The sequence below is a fragment of the Rhamphochromis longiceps genome, linkage group LG3 (genome assembly GCF_057381845.1).
Source record: "Rhamphochromis longiceps isolate RC_006_pf linkage group LG3, R_longiceps_female_GT1.1, whole genome shotgun sequence".
Classification (NCBI taxonomy): Eukaryota; Metazoa; Chordata; class Actinopteri; order Cichliformes; family Cichlidae; genus Rhamphochromis; species Rhamphochromis longiceps.
In genome coordinates, this window is record NC_140559.1 from 63,768,177 (window position 1) to 63,785,666 (window position 17,490).

Below are 17,490 nucleotides of genomic sequence, written 5' to 3' on the forward strand. Positions count from 1 at the left end.
ACAGTCACAGTACAGACATGTTTGGATAATGCAGTCATGCTTCCTCTCTGCTGCCTGTCACTCCTTCTGTTATCTGAAAGACTTTTTTTCCTCTCTAGATTTCTCACTCGCTTCCTGGCTCTTGGTTCATCTCACCAACATTTGCTTTGGTTTCATATCTGTTGATCAGACCGATCTCTTAAAAAATGTCTTGCACTGCTGTTACTTTACTCTTAGCAGTTTTCACTTTTATCTTTCTTCCCCCTCCTTTTGTCCCCTCCTGTGCTTCTTCACCAGGCAAAGACATCCTGAGGGAGACCATTAAGTTCATGTACACAGACTGGGCGGACAGGGACAACGGCGACATGCGGCGGAAGACTCTGTTGGCCCTGTTTACGGACCACCAGTGGGTGGCACCAGCTGTGGCCACTGCCAAACTCCATGCTGAGTTTCAGTCCCCAGTTTACTTTTACACGTTCTACCACCACTGCCAAACCGAGACGCGGCCCGAGTGCTGACGCCGCGCACGGAGACGAGATACCTTACGTGTTCGGCGTACCGATGATCGGTGCCACGGACCTGCTCCCGTGCAACTTCTCCAAGAACGATGTGATGCTGAGCGCTGTGGTCATGACTTACTGGACTAACTTCGCAAAGACTGGGTAGGCCTCATGTCACAGTAGTGTAAACTGTACACGTTACTGTATGTTCTCTGACAGCCTTCTAGTCATGTTGAATACTTGAATCTAGGTTGCTAGTTTAATTCCCGTGTGGCTTTGAAGAATTGAACATACTGGTTCACCAAAAGCATCCAGATCCCAGAGCAGCCGGTTGGTCTTAGATAGTTTAAAGGTTGCACAGAGAATGGGCCTCCTGTCTGTATTCAGTGTATTGATGCCACATGTTACTTATAATGGAGACTGAATATAACTTTGAACTGAAACGTTTAACCTTTATGCTCCACCAGGGACCCCAACCTGCCCGTCCCTCAGGACACCGAGTTCATTCATACCAAGCCCAACCGCTTCGAGGAGGTCATCTGGACCAAGTTCAACTGGAAGGACAAGCAGTACCTTCACATCGGTTTGAAACCTCGTGTCAGAGACAACTACAGAGCTAACAAAGTGGCCTTTTGGCTGGAATTAGTCCCTCATCTTCACAGCCTGCACGACGTGCTCTTTCCCACCACTACGCGCTCCCCCGCAGGCCGTGACCCCGGCACCATGAGGCCCAGAAACAACGTTCCTCGAACCACTCGTCATCCTTACCCTACCTTCCCATCAGATCCTGAGCCCGAGGGCTCAGAGCGCCCGCCCCAGGACCTCTTTCCCGGAGACACCCGCGACTACTCCACCGAACTGAGCGTGACAGTTGCAGTTGGAGCGTCGCTCTTCTTCCTCAACATCCTGGCCTTCGCCGCCCTTTACTACAAGCGTGACAAGCAGCACGAGATGCGCCGGCACCGGCTGTCCCCTCAGCGGGGCGGCCCCGCCAACGACCTGGCTCACAGGCAGGAGGAGGAGATCATGTCCCTGCAGATGAAGGACTGGGAGCACGACGCTCACCACGACATGGAGCCCCTGCGACCCCACGACATCCTGCGGCCCGCCTGCCCCGCCGACTGCACCCTGGCGCTGCGCCGCGCCCCCGACAACGTGCCGCTGATGAAGCCAAACACCATCACCGTGATCCCCAGCACCATCACCAGCATGCAGCCTCTTCACGCCTTCAACACATTCCCCTCCACCGGCCACAACAACACCCTGCCCCACCCCCACTCCACCACCAGGGTATAGTAGGGACAGGCCCGACACAGCGCCACCTAGGGACCAGGAACACTGGCTCTGCTACCGCTCTGGAAGGGAGGCCTCTAGACGTGGGCCTTCGTTCTGTCCTCTTATTCTCTTCTTTCTCCAAAAGCAACTACACCTGCTGCGTCATGTGCTGTGAAACTTGGCAGCTCCCTCCACTGGTGGCATGTGGAGGTGCAACTGAAGTGTCCAGCAGCAGATGAGCAGTTTGGGGTGGGTGACTCAGATCTTTCAAAGATACTGTTTTCAAAGACGGTCTGCTGTTTCCAGGCTCAAGACCTCCAACATTTGTCAAAGGGACGAATGCTCTCTCGCTCCTCGCTGTTTTCTCTTTTTTACGTTGGCGTCATCTCTTTTTCCATCTCCTGTGTGTTATGTGCACATTATGCTTCTCTTTTCTACATCCGTGTTTTATTACTGCTCTCTTCCTCTCATTTGACACGCCTCCCTCCTGCTCTTCTCTAAAAATTCCCGATCTGCTGAGCAGTCTGGAGGGGGGAGGCGTACACTAAACATATAACTATGAAAACACTGATATCTTTCATTCTACCAGCATTTTTAGGTGCCAAGTAAGTACTGCTGTGTTTCATTTCTCATCGAGGGAGAAGAAAAACCAAAGAAAAATAGAGTATCGCTATTTACCGTCAACTAACAGAGTTCTGTCATGTTCTCATGACAAAGTGCCAAATTGGCCTCAGTCGTGATTTTCTTTCTTCCATCTTCTCTCTTTTTGTTGTTTTGTTTGAAGCATTTGTTTAATTGTTGTTTTTTATTGTGTGGAAAGAATTTTTCTGAAAATATAGATATAGAGAAATGATATTATATATAGTTCTATATAAAATGTGTACAAAGGAGAAAGTATATAAAAGGGTTTTCTCAGTGGGGGATCTATGCATGAATTATTTTTAAAGACGCGGGGAAAAGGACACTGTACCTGTCGATGCACGTTTCCCAAAATCTAAACGAGTCATATCGCTCCATGTTTGCTACTTTTGGTTTTTGGTTTTCTCCCGCAGAGTAAGAGCATCGCAGGAGCATCGCAGGAGCATCGCAGGAGCATCGCAGGAGCATCGCAGGAGCTCCTGAAGTCAAACGACGCCTCCCAGCACTCATTTATTAAAACGGAGTCGATGCCAAAAGTCTTAAACGTTAGAATCAAAGCAACAGCTGTGAACTCAGTCATGGTGTCATGTGCAGCCTCCATCTTACTGTCACTACTTTTTCATTTTAGGGTACGTGAGGTAAAGCGTCCGTCGATGTAGCTTGATTGTACAAAATTATTTTTCTACGTTATTAACAAAACAGAGCAGAGACTGATGCTGCTCCTGTCTGACCCCCTTATGTCTGCCACATGTGTATTCTGACTTGTGTGTGTGTGTGTGTGTGTGTGTCAGAGCTGCTGTCGCTGTGTGTGATATCACATCTGCATCACTCAAGGCCCCGCGTCAGACAACAATAAACAAAAAGCAGAAAAAGGCCAACAGTAAAAACTCAGACTCCAGCATGAGCTCCTTCCTGCTGCTTAACCAATCACCTTCCTCCATATCATCACTGCTCCCTCCCTCCTCCACTCTCCATCCTACACCGCCTTTGTTATTTAACACCGACCCCCCCAAACTGATAATCAGACAAATTCCCAAACAGCTGACTTCACTGTGTCGACACCGTTCCTGACTATTTCTGACCTCAGCTCAGCTCTGCTATTATCCTCACATTAAGGGTTCGTTCACCTGCCTGCAGATGATCTGTGAGCTCGTCGGTTGTAAATTAAACTCTAAGCACACTGAGGGTAACCGGGAGGCGTTCAGGGCCTGCAGTGCAGAGCTGCAACATGAAAAAAAGGGATGGGGGCTCAGATCTCCTGAACAGGGTGGAAACAACACGGTGGGTTTGTGCTGTTTGTGATTCCTGCTCCGTCACTCTGGTGGAGACCACTGCAGCTCAGCAGCGCTCCCTGCTGATCCTCTGATGAAGATGTCAACAGTATGTAAACTGAGCTGATGTGCTGCTGTGTGACCCCATAAAGACTTCCTTAAACCTGCTGGTCTGGAAGTCCAGCAGTTCATCTAAACAAAAGGCACTTAGCCTAAATCAGATATAGATACATTTATCCTAAATGAACAGAGGGAGTGACTTTAAGTCTGATTTCAGACTATGTCAGTATTAGTTAAGCCAAGAGTCGGCAAAAGCTTTATGACCCGGAAAGTTCTAATTCCCACAACATATTGTTGGATTAGTAAGCAAAACTTTTCTGTGATGAAGATTTTTGGGGTCGTTGTTTTAGTGATGGGTTCATTCTGTCAGTTAGCTTTGGCTTGTTTTCTTATTTCAATAGAGGGAGTTTTACTAAACATGGACATGTCGAGGAGCGGCTCATTATTTCTGTAACAGTGCACTTAGAGAAAACTGTCAGGTGTCGCCCCCTTTGGTGATGATGTTTTGTGCTCTGATGAGCTAATAATCAGCTCTCTTTTCCTCCTTCTTTGTTCTAAGCAGGCCTGCAAGATTGAATTAACAGCGCTGTAAAACATTGTTGTGAGAGCAAATATAAGGTGAGCTTTTCCAGATTACAATGGGCTGAGGAAAAGGTCACCTGTGGGAACCTGCCAGTTCCTGTCTAAAGGATTGCAGCGAGTCAATCCAGTCCAAGATCATAAAGAACTCTTTTTCTAAAAACAAAAGAAAGAACAAATAAATGAGCTCATATTGATGAGGGTGGAGACTCTGATGCTTTGTGCGTGAGGCTCCACTATCAGCAAGATCTAGTGTGAATGTGTGTGCATGATGTGTGTGACTGGACTGTGACTGGACTGACCATGTGGACTAAAGTGTTGACTGACTTGACACTGAGACAAAGACTGGACCAGCGTTAGGATGAGTAGATGTTGACAAACAATTCACGACGCCGGTAAGAAAAGGGTGGATGCTTTGCTTTGCTTTTGGCAGGAGCACAAGAGAGAGAGGGAAACCGAAAGGTTCACATGAGAGTGGAGCTGCAGACTCCACCCTTGGGCGGCTAATTTTGGGTTGCTGATGTTTGCTTTAAGAAAATGTTGTTTTATTGACTGGGTTTAGATGATGGTGTCACATTATATTGTTGGGAAAATGCCAAATGCTGAAGGGGAGAAAATGTTTGATATTACTGATGTTACCATTAACCAAAGCAGGCCACTGTAGAAGTCAACGACATTTTATAGAAGGAAAACAGAACCAAAGCCAAATGTAGGAGTTATATAGGGGATTGGTGGACTTGTCACATTCCAAATCCAGTTATGGAACAACAAACACTGGTCCAAGGGAAAGGGCAGGTGATACGAGGTGGTGCTGGAGGGAAACGAGCAAAGTAAAGACAGCAAACCTATTTTGGTTCGATTTGATAAAGTCAGATTAAAAGAAGTACCATGACACTCAGAGGATCAACGTGAAACTAAAACATACGCACATTTTGTATGAAGCACATGACTGATAACTGTTCTGTTTTAAGTTTAGTTTCTTATCAGAGTGGATCACAGTGAGGGAAGGACGGGGGGGGAACTGAGTTTAAATGTGAAGTTGATGCTAATATACAGGTTTTGTTTCTAGGTCGTTCTGGGGATGCAGGCTCTGGGTGGAGCCAGGAGCTGAAAAGATCGAACATGATAATTAAACTGATTTTATTATTTAAACACAGGTTTGCAGGCCCGGAGCAAATATACTCGAGAGGAGAATCGCTGAGGTTTCCTGAGAAATGATCTGATGAACCTTTTTCTTTTAATTTTCTAGTTGTGGTTTTGCTTGACACATGAAGATGTGTCAAAAGGGGGAGTTTTAGGTCTAATTTGAAACAATGGATTATATGATCGATGATGCAATTCTACACTGCAATCATCGAGTCCATCCTCACCTCCTCCATCACCGTGTGGTACGCTGGAGCCACTATCAGGGACAAACAGAGACTGCAGCATGTTGTGCGCTCTGCTGAGAAGGTGATTGGCTGCAGACTCCCATCTCTGCAGGACCTGTACGCCTCCAGGACACTGGGGCGTGCAGCTCAGTCACAGCTGACCCTTCTCACCCTGGACACAGTCTGTTTGACCTGCTCCCCTCAGGCAGGAGGCTCCGGTCCATTCGCACCAGAACCTCTCGCCATAAGAACAGTTTCTTCCCCTCTGCTGTTGGACACATGAACAATAACCGTATGACTGTTCCCACCACTACCACGTGACCCTACGCTGTGTTCACTGCATCATTCCATGTTTGGCCCTGATCACCACCTGCACTCATGTATATATCTATCTACTTAGCACTTTTAATCCTTATTTTTATTTTTATTTAAGTGTTATATGACAGTATGTTTGCACTGAAGCACCGCAGCAATTTCCTAATGTTGTAAACCTGCTCAACATTTGGCAATAAAACCGTTTTTGATTCTGATTACTGTCAGCATTTTAATCGCTAGTTTAAAGGCTGCAGCTGTTGCTCTAACATAAATGTAACAGGCCTCAGTGCTGGTTCTAATAGTCTGAGCTGCTTCCAGCTTTATTTGTGAAGAGCACAGCAGCTTACAAAACACGTAGCTAGCTCGTACAGCTGCGACGTTAAACTTTCATGAGCTAAGATGACCTTAAAATAACGGGGCTACGTGTGGTGATGCTAGCGTTAGCCACGTTAGCGCGTTAACTTCACAGGTGGTCAGACTGAGTAAACAGGCACTAAGTCAGAGGTTGGGCTCTCCGTTTCGCTGCAGGATCCCTTCATTCATGCAATTTATGCAGTTTATTAAAGTGCAATTGGAAAAAGGATTTTGAAATGCAGTTTTTAAAAGCATTTCAAAAATCAGTTTATTAAATGGGAATTCAAAAATGAATTTACAAATGCAGAATTTATTCTATAATTCATTACTTAAGCACAGAATTCTTTATTTCGATGCGCGTGGCTCTTGTGGTCCTCCATACAGGAGTGAGAACGTGTTGGCATTTGGGTCCTCCTTCCCCTCATCATAGTCTGCCACGCAGGCCGTGACAGAAAAGCCCACTAAAAGAACGCCCACCAGACCAAAGCAATGGTTTTGACTTGATCAGCATTAACCCCGCCCCCTGACTTTGATGGGTGAAGCTGACAGATAAAATGTATTTATGAACAGCGATGCAGGGCCAGGAGTAGCAACGTGAATTAAATAAATACATCATTAAATAATTCATTAAATGTGTCAGTAAAATAATCAAAATAGAAAACAAACCAATAATTGATTAAATATGTAATTAACTAATTTGAATTGTATATAAACAAATATTGAAAAATTTTAAATGAAATTAATGGATAATTCATTATTAATATATATCTTTAATTGATTATGTAGATTTTTTAAATTAATTACTGAAATAGTTCATTCATTAGTGATGCATTTATTTAATGCAACCATAAAATTATTGCTAGTTTAAGTAAAATCAATTTAAGACATCAATATTAAAGGTTAACTTATGATAATGAATACATGCAACTATAACTGATGACATAAAAATGAGGATTTCTTAAGCTGAAGCCAAAGTGCTGACTCATTTGTCATGTTACTCTCAAATGTTTTCCCTAATAACAAGAACATAATTACACTTTAGCCACAAGAGGGCAGCAGCATTAATATAAGTCACATGTATATAAAGGTACAGTGATTATATTACAGTGATTTTGACAAAAACAAAACAGTTGATGGCAGTGTGTTTTTCCATGACAGAATAATTACGCACACCCCACTTTGCAGTTATTTATTTGTAAAAAATGTTTGGAATCATGTATGATTTCCGTTCCACTTTGTGTTGGTCTTTCACGTGGAATTCCAATAAAACTGATTCATGTTTGTGCTGTAATGTGACAAAATGTGGGAAAGTTCAAGGGGGCCAACACTCGGACCGGCGGCCGCCTCGGGTCTCTGCTCCTCCTGCCTCCCCTTTCCCTCATCCACCTGCTGCCTCTGTGGAAGCTCCACCATAGCCACCACCAAACAACTGAGTTATTTCTACACATCGACCAGCATCCGGCCAATCCACCACCTTCCATCGTTTATACCGTTACAAAAAAAAAAAATCATAAAAAAACATCATTGGCCCAGAAAAACGAAAAATCACCATCAGTATGCCCGATGGCCAGTCCAGCTATGGTCGTGCCATCAGTTAACCCTTCACGTGGCAGCTGTGACACGCGTGCCCAGGGTTGCCGACCCCTGCTCTAAAGCATCTGATTTGGATTCCTGAGATCAAATATATTTTCCTTTGTGTTTGTTTTCTTCCCATTTGTGGCTTTAATGTAGTGTTACATCCTGTTTGTTTGCTTCCATCTGTATACATGTCCAGATTCACTGTTATGTTTCTATTCTTACATTGCTGTGTGATCACTGTTCCCTCTGCTGACTGATGTGACCTTTTGTATCTCACACTGATACTTGTCATATTTGTATCTGCGCCTAAAAGATAAAAAGTTTTCCACGCTAAAACACAGCTCCACCTCCTGCAGTTCTCCCTCTGAACCACTAGATGTCTCTGTTATCTAAATGAAGACGTGCAGCACAGCAACCACAGCAGCGCTCAGATCACACGTGTCCTGTTATTATGTATAAAAGCATGAAACAGGTGAGACAGGTGGGATCAATATTAATGTTGTGGAAATATATGAAAAAGCAACAGAAGAGTGAAAACATTTCGTGTTTCTAGAAAGATCTTTCAGCTCACAGCTGCTCACAGACTGTATTTACAAGTGATAAACTGCAACTCTACAGTACATCTACAGTATATATCAAATATATTCTGTATTCAAATCTATTGAGTGATGTTTGAAAGTCTTTCCAGGTGAGTTTGATCCAGGAGGGTCTGAAGCCAGAGTCAGACAGAGACTGTGCAGAGACTGTAGAAGGACAGAGCAGCAGCAGAGCAGTCCAGATACACTGATGATCCTCTGTCAGATCCAGAGGGACACACAGGGATGATGCTGGACTCTACATTGTGTCTGACAGTGGAGCTGTTCTCAGAGCAGTTCACTCTGCAGCACTGACAGTCATCTGCACTTCTTCTCATTCCTCTGTCAGTCACTGCTGGATGAAGCTCTCCTCTCCACCTCCCAGTAACATGGCCCAGTCAGAGCGTCTCTACACACAAGCTGCTGCTGCTTCAACCTCTCTGGATCATCAGGACACAGCTCCTCCTCTCTCAGCACACACACCGTCCTGTTTACCATCATCACCTCCACCTGCAGAGAGAAGAAGGAAGAGCAGAGGAGATAAACGAGTGTTTCCAGAGACTCTTCATCAGCTGTCAGTCAGTGATGCAGCACATCCAGTATAAAGAGCAGCAGGGACTTCAGTGCTGGGACTGTACTAGGACTCATTGTTGCTTCACTTTTTCTAATCTTTGGATTTTTATTGAAGTTGATGAAAATGTTTTTCCCTCCTAGTTTGAGTTTGGACTTTCATTCATTAGAAGAACCTTGGTGTGTCCACTCTGAGCTCTGTAGGAACCCCAACAACAAGCCCAACAATCCAGATGGACGGTTCCAGCTGTTAACTGGAGGAATTCCATCCAAACATCTGCTCTCACTAAATTCTTCCTCACCTACAGACTGTGTTCTTCACTGCTTTAAACTTGGAAACGCATGCAGTCATTGGTCTGCGTGCTGCTTTGTTCAGAGAGCTGATTGGCTGTTGACAGTGTTTGATCAGAGCGTGTCAGCCGTTACCATGGTGACCATAAAGGTCAGAAACAGGAAGTGTTTGTGTCCAATCCTGAAGCCTGTCACCATTCTCCTCTCACAGCTTCACTGAGAAGCTGCAGCTTTACAGGAAACACTGGATCTTTGTTTCATACTGACTGTGTTTAGTACAATACTGCTGACAGCACCACCCACTCACTCCATCACTCTACTTACAGCAGAGTCTCCAGTCTGTAGTCTGGACTCTGCTGAAGATCAGACAGCTGCTTCACATCTGGATACTTCAGGTTGTTCCAGCTCAGGTCCAGCTCTGTCAGATGGGAGGGGTTGGACTTCAGTGCTGCTGCCAGATAATCACAGCTGATCTCTGACAAACCACAGCCCATCAATCTGTATAAAGAATGAAAGATGTAAGTTTATTAGACAAAGTGTGAGCTTGAAATCATTCAGTGTTTCATCATCTGTTCAGAGCTGAAGAAGGTTCAGAATGTAGAAGTTTAGAAAATGGAAACTCCAAACAGCTGAAGCCAACACGAAGCAGCTTCAAACAAACACAACAAGAGAAAAAACTCTGAATGTTTCACATTAAAGTCGTACATTTCTCATAAAAACAGGACAAAGACTTGAAAAAGTCGTGTTTTTCCTTCCAGGAACCAGTTGTGTTAGAGGACTGCCCATCACAGGGCCTGGCTCTATTGGATGTGTCTTACTGTTCAACAGTTATATTTGATGTAATGCTGAATTTCACTTTGGTCAAAATAGGTGTTCAACAAATCAGTGTGCTTGGTTACCTTATCAGCTTGTGATTTCCATCAATGTGCCACAATGAGTTTGGACCTGCAACCTGATATGTTCTTCGTTCTGGTCTCCGCAAAACTGCTCTTATGGCAGCTGCTCCAGGATTTATCCGTAGCATGCTTGCTCGAACCCTCCTTCGCTGTACACGTAGTCCACGTACTCGCAGGGAGGCTCTGACAGCCTCAGGACCAATTTGTTCATTGCCAGCGACAATGTCCTGCACATGTTCATCCAGCGCACTGTCAGTCAGTTCCGCATACATTGATGCACGGGTGAAATGATACTGTCTGAAATCAGACAAAAAGAACACGAGTATTTTATCACTGCCATAACAACACACATCATTACTTGACTAGTTAGTGCACATTCAAATATACTAATTTTTACAATTTCACAATACCATTTAATTTGAATAAACAGTGGGTGTGTGTCACAAAAGAACTGAAAGTCACACTGGTTTCAAAAGTCACTGACCGCAGACGTCTTCGAATTGTACGAAGTGAAACATTCAAAATATCAGCTATCTGAGGTGCAGTGAATCCACATGACTTCAGGAATGAAAGCTGTTCCCGAGTGATAAGGTAAAGGGATCTGCCTCTACCTCTGTTGAAAACCACTGGTGCCTGGTATCCAAAAGAGCCTGAAAATATATAAGCGTTTGGTGTATTTGGAAAATAGGTTAAGACAGAGTCATAATTTATTTCACACTTTTGATCAGTCAAGGAATCGACACAATATGTGCTTACCTTGTTGGCCATGCTGAGTAGACAGTTCGACCTCCTGAATCAATTCAGCCAAGTCACGCAGAAGTTGATCTGCTGCAGTTACACTGATCAGTCTTCCTCTTGCCCACCGAAGGCTTCTCTGCATTGTCTCCAACCTCAAAGACATCAAAAAATTACTTCTTAATTCATGTTATATTTTCAGGCCATATTCCCCTTAAACATTTTATGCAAGTTAAAATGTTAAATGTTTTCCATCATGCTTTCATCATACCTCCTTAACGCTAACTGTAGCACATCTGGCCCAACATCGTCCATCAGCAGCCGCCGTGTACACTCATTATGAATGTTCTTGCACCTTGAGATGAAAATCCTCCAGGCCATACTTTGTACTGTGATTCTACAAAGACAAAAATTTAAATTATTGCTTTCAACAGGTTTATATATTTAAATAAATCAAAAAATTTCATGTTAGTCTTCTGAAAATTGTGACTGAGCACTTTTGGAAACACTCTGTCATCACTAAGTATTGGGACTGTGAACAGTTACAGAATGCATCTGAAATAAATGTCACATTCTAACAGGTTATAGTTCTGTTAATAGAGCTTTTGAATCTACGTTTCATACATATTCCTATCTTTAATAGCAGTATGTCAACGATGTCAACCAATATTTTCATATTTCAAACACACACCCAAGTTAAAAATTTGAATCTCCGCATCTTCTACTCAGCAGATCTGAAAAATCATTTTTGATAATGTTCCGATTCCATTGTCAAATGTTCCCATCCATGTTATTCATCTTTGTTTATTTTAAATGCTGTCATTAGTTTTTTTTTTCCAACTACTTACCAAAATGAACATGGTCTACATTGTTTTGCTCACTTAAATAAAACGACATTTTTGTATTGTACCCTGGGTTCATGAAGACCATGCTGTCTTTTAACTTTATTATTTCTTTTCTGCATATACTGACTGTTCTTTATTCATTTCTCTACTTTCTCCTCTCTTCTTCTTCAGTCAAGTTTAACGGCAGCTTGCATCCACTTTCTCCTCTCAATTCCGCTGAGATTAATTCCCGCTCTACTGTACAAGACTTGTGAATGGTTACCTGGAGGGATGTACCACTGTGAGAGGGGTGATACGGAACAGTCCAGGTGATCGCTGCTTTAATTTACCGGTCAGATATACCTAAATTGCACGTCGACATAGCTAGTGAACTGTAACTAGACCATAAATCAGTGATAACAAAAGAACATTCAATCTACTTTCTCCGGTACTTTATAGAAAAAAATCAACATCAATTCAATGTCGTCTTGCTATCTGGGATGGCAGTGCAGTACCGTGTAGCCTAATCCGGCTAATGTAACAAGTGATATAAAACCGTATTTTAAATAATATAAAGTGGGTAAACGGAGTACCATATTAAAGACCTTATTAACATGCCTCACCTAAAATGGCATGTTGGCAACATTCCTAACGGACAAAGGTTAGCATGACTTGTCTGTGAAGGTTCTCAGCATGACTTTTTTTTCGCTTACTACAATACAAAGCTAACATATAACATGTGCTTAAAAGGACAAAGCAATGTTTTTGAATCATCGCTTAGCTTTTAGTTAGCAAAGACGAACAATAATTGAGATTAACTAGGGTACTTACGGTGTTTTTTGTTGGCGCAGAGATTTCGCATGCATTCATCTGTATGTAGTTTGTCGCACATAGCTTGATTGAGACAACACAAATATGAGGTTGACTGTGATTGGTTAACACAAATTCTGATCACAGGTTGTGGTAAGGGGTGGATTAAAAAAAAACACAACCTTCAGTCTTGCTGATCCAATCACAAACAATGTACCTTCTCCCGCCGTACTTTGAATTTTAGGGATGCTATATATATATTTCTGCCAAGCCTTTTGGCGGACTTTTTGGGAACAGTCATGTCCGAACGGAGCGCTGCATTTCGACGGAGAGTCACTGATATCAGAGACAGAATGAATGCCCAATTTAACCGGCTACTGAATCAAGATGACAGTGAAGAGGGGACATCTCTTCTACAAAGGTGAAATGCTTTGGTGGTGGTTACTCTATTGGCAAGCTTTTAGCTTTGCGCCTTTTTTGTTTTTGCAAAAGGAAATAACTTTTACATTTTTAAATAATAAATGGCTCGTTTACTAATTATCTGTTACAATTCAACAACAAATTCTGTAATCATAAATGTCTATCCTAGATTGACGACTTCAAATGACAGTCATTTTAATCCCTGTTATGTGCATTTATGCATAAAGATTTTAGTTTATAAATGTAGCATATCCCATATTTTCAGGGAGCATTTAATTTGCGAGACAATCGAAAAATGCATGCAATAAACACCGATTGAACACTCATTCCTTACTCTGAGTGTGTTGGGTGGTTTTTTTTTCTTTTCTTTTTTTTCTTGGGGGGGGGGTGTCTCTGTGTGATTAGTTTCACTAAAATTATCTCATGGTCTAATGATAGCTTTGGAGTTTTCCGCCAACAGCACGGAGGTGGGCCAGTGCGCAGACCAAGAGGCGGGAGAACCAGACATCGCCAGTTAACGTTTAAGGTGTCAGTACTAAGGAATCCCACACTGACACACTACCGATCTCATAGGGGTAATCAATATTTATATTAATATTAATTATTTGGAGTGATGGGTTTGAAAAATGAGAATTACATCATGGTGTCAGTTGTTTACAAATTGTAGAATTTGGCATTAGATTTTTAGCACCTTTGTAATCTTTATTTCCTTGCACCAATAAGTTGATGTTGAGACACTACAATGTGACAATTTACCCTTTTCCGTTTTTAGGGAAAGCTAATTTGGTTTAAATTTGATTACAGATGCCACTCCTGCTACTCGGGTGGTCGTTCCTGTAAACCTAAATGCAGCTGAATTCAGGCAGGCACTACGGGACAATATTGCAGACATACCCTTGCAGTTCGATCTATGCAAAGTGAATGGACAGCGGCTCATTCTTCCTCTTGAAGAGGAGACGCCCCAAGAAATTAGAGCAAGAAACCTACTGGGTCGCTCCAATCTTTATATCCGTCCAAAGGTATTCAAATGTTCCACTCGGGTGGCTGATATGGCATAATTGTCACTATTACTGTTATTACGATTACAAGACGAACTCCCAACTCTTGAGCCACGATCACCCCCAGTGTTTTTGCAGTGTTTAAGATAGAATAACACAATTTGAAACCTGTCTCCCTTTGAGACAAAGGTCATTTGTTAATTAGATGCACTGCCTAACTACAAGAACCTTCAGGTATTACATTGACTATAACGAAACCTCCTGTATATTAGTGTCCTAGAGTAATCGAGTGGTGCAATGACAACACCCACGCAAATGTGACATCACTAGAAAGCCAATGTACTCTTGCAAGGACAGAATGAATAACTTCTTAAAAAAAAAAATACACATTGCATAAACAGTCCTTGACATATAGGTCTGACTCGGAGGACAAAATTAATTTCCTGTCTTAGCAGGGCAGGATTGCTTTGAGTAATTTTTTTTTTTTTTTTTTATAATACAATGCTTTGCAATAATTGTTTTGCCTAACAACCTGTTTTTGACTCCAAAATAGTCATTAACGCAACTGTTCTACTATGCAGTCAGTGTAACTGATTATAAATCTACACATTGCACACCTTATTTAACACTTGTATGTATTTTAACAGAGCGAGAGGTGGACCACACATTTGAAGAGCTCCTCGTCTTTATAACTGGGGCTGACTTACTTCCACCACTGGGGTTCCCACAGTCCTGCAACATAGACTTCTACGATCAGGAGTCAGGGATGCGGCGTATCCCGTACACATCAACGTGCAGCTTATCCCTGTATCTCCCAAGAGGTGTTGCAGATGAAGATCAATTCAAAGATCTTATGAATGATGCCTTAAAAGGATCCCTGGGATTTGGAAAGGTGTAGCTGCATACATGAACTGATGCTGGGAAGCTGTGGTTAAAACCTGTGGGCTTTTGGGATGAAGTTCTTATTGTAAATGTTCTTAAAGGGGATTGCTCCTGGCACTCAGGCTTCTTAAAGATTTTACATTTTAAAGGTGTTTTTACAAATGACTGTTCATTGTGTATATAGTTATATTTATAGTCCAGTTAAGACAACTAGGGTATTCATGCATCAAGCTATGCAAAATAAGTGGTGTTCAGAAAGTTTCCAGGAAATAGTTCAAATGACAATTCATCTAGAAATATTCTTTTGAAAGATTGTTGTTTATGTTCAATTATAGTACACTGCATAGAGTGGTTTTTGTTTTTTGTTTTTTTTAATTTATTTTCAAGATGTACAAGAGATGCCAGACAAACTTTGAACTAAAAGACACTGACTTTTGTAAAATAAAATATTGTAATGTCAGTTCTCATGGTGTCTTGTCTATTTAAAAATTAAATTTAAGGCTTACCTGTTACTGTCAAATACTGGTATTGGGTTCCATTGACGAGGGCTATGTAGTACAATTATGTGCTTAAGTCAAGGTAAAAGGTTAAATGAATTTACCCTCATTGTTCTCAAACCAAGAACTGAAGAATCCATCTCAACTCAGAATTAAAAGTTACGAATTAATTTTACTGGTTTCGAGAACAAAGCAGTTTTAACAAACTGACTTTAAGCTCTCGTTAACTCTGAGATTGGCACCTGGCCTTTCACTATAACCTGGTTAAAAATCAATTATGTAATTGTGGTAGAATTATGTAAGAGGCTGTAAAGCTTTTTTGTAAAAAAAAAAAAAGAATCACATCAAGATAATGAACACTGGTATTAAAATTATATTTTATACATAAGGCAATAACTGTAATTACCAAAGTAAAGAAAATGATTTGTTAGACTCAGTTTGTTGGTGAACGATGCTTAAAAAGTGTGTAGCAATTTGGACAGTATATCCAGTGATTGCTTTGCTTTTTCTATGGTCACGGCTTACCTACTTTATTACAGTCATTTGGCTGTACGTGAAAATATATTTAGCTAAAGTTCCTTCTGCTTGTTTAGGTTTATCTCTGTTATAGGTTCATTCAGCCCAACCTCAGGAAACTTGTCTGCTTGCCTACTGTCATCTCTACAAGCCTAAAAACAAACAATTTTAAAAGAGGCTATACACATGACATTTTTTCTACTTAATTTACTCGTGTGTGCCATACAGAGGGAAATATCTCAATCAGAATCGCATTTATTGGAAAAGTATATGCGCAAACACATACAAGGAATTTGGTTCCATTTGAGGGCGTCTTTCAAGCACAAAAAAGTAAAACACAATCCATATATGTGTATGGACATACATAAATACACACGCACACAGGTGTATAAACTAACAATATAATACACAATCTAATTCTTTTACACAGAAATTACAGGATTACAGAATTTGAAACAATTTCCCAGCAGCAGCTCTGAGTGAATAAATGACTGTTTACAGACTTAACGTGTTTGAATTTGTCAGTTCATCAATGAAAACATGAATAACAAATTCAAAAATAGTCCAGCTGATGACAGGAGCTGACGAGTAGCCCAATTTACACCGACAAGCAGCCTCTAAGAAGGCATCCACACTGTGATTTTTCTGTGCTGATAGAAGAAATGTTAATTTAAAGAGTCTTCACATTACAACCCAAAAAAGTAAATAATAGAACTATTTCTGAATGAAATAAGCCTGTTGTTGGGCAGCATCTTTCATTCTTTCACTATTAAGAGTTTAAAACTAAAGACGACTTGAATAATTTTGACTCACATAATGAAAAGAGAGGTTTGTTTTACTTACCCTGAAGGCTCTGAGGACTGCTAATGGGTCATCAGTTGTGAGTCTCTGCAGGAGTGCTGGCCAGCAGCGATGAGCCATAGGCAGCAGTTCATTTTCCCTCTCACTCAGCACCTGAACGCACAACTCCAGCACGTCTAGTACCTAAAGACAAAGACGCACAACACACCTAACAATTATCTCTGTTTTGATCCTGATTATATGTGAGCTGAAACTAATTACTGAGGTCTTCATTGAGAGCCCAAACTCCTGAGCAGGCACGACTTCAGCACAGACTTATTTCTGTTTCACTCCTGGACCAGACTGAATGTTTTTCCTTGATGAGCATTACACCACTGAACAGTCATCCACACAGTTCTGACAGGATGAATTGTACCAACGCTGGCGGTCCTACCTTCACAAGAATGATTATTTTTGTTATTAGTCCAACAGTTGACTCTACGTAAAACTACTGATACAGTACCTTGAGTCGGAGCTTGAGGCTGGGATCAGACAGCAGATGAATGCAGCGCTCCATAACATCCTTAGTGATGCTGAGGTGGGAGGGAAGCTCTGCTTTCACATCAGGACTACCAGTATCTTCAACATCCTCACACTCAGTGGGAGGGACTTCTGCAATGGAGCACATGTACAGTTAGACTGCCAGTTTAGCAGTGAGGTTCAGATTTCTATGACTCTTAATTACAATGATCCATCTCCTCTACACTCTGAATCTA

At 41.9% G+C, this 17,490-nt stretch overlaps 2 protein-coding genes across 2 annotated transcripts in view; one reads left to right on the forward strand and one right to left on the reverse strand.

The window, feature by feature from the left end:
* Positions 1-17,490, reverse strand: part of LOC146675695 (protein TANC1-like) — a 407,338-nt gene that overhangs the window by 366,812 nt on the left and 23,036 nt on the right. The window contains exons 11-12 of the mRNA XM_085400678.1: positions 17,238-17,386; positions 16,778-16,918 (exon numbers count right to left, since the gene is read on the reverse strand). The gene's annotated coding sequence lies outside the window, so the exon portion shown is untranslated. The remainder of the gene's footprint in view (positions 1-16,777; positions 16,919-17,237; positions 17,387-17,490) is intronic.
* On the forward strand, positions 526-2,456 carry LOC146675709 (neuroligin-2-like). The gene is made up of 2 exons (XM_085400637.1): positions 526-641; positions 947-2,456. Exons 1-2 carry the CDS (start codon positions 541-543, stop codon positions 1,773-1,775), a joined length of 930 nt encoding a protein of 309 aa, XP_085256763.1. The 5' UTR covers positions 526-540; the 3' UTR covers positions 1,776-2,456.

What these genes read in the sequence shown, in the direction of transcription:
- LOC146675709 (XM_085400637.1), top strand. Translation starts at nt 541, where the DNA reads ATGATCGGTGCCACGGACCTGCTCCCGTGCAACTTCTCCAAGAACGAT. An exon ending in ACTAACTTCGCAAAGACTGG is followed by an intron (nt 642 to 946) that starts GTAGGCCTCATG and finishes ATGCTCCACCAG; the next exon opens with GGACCCCAACCTGCCCGTCC.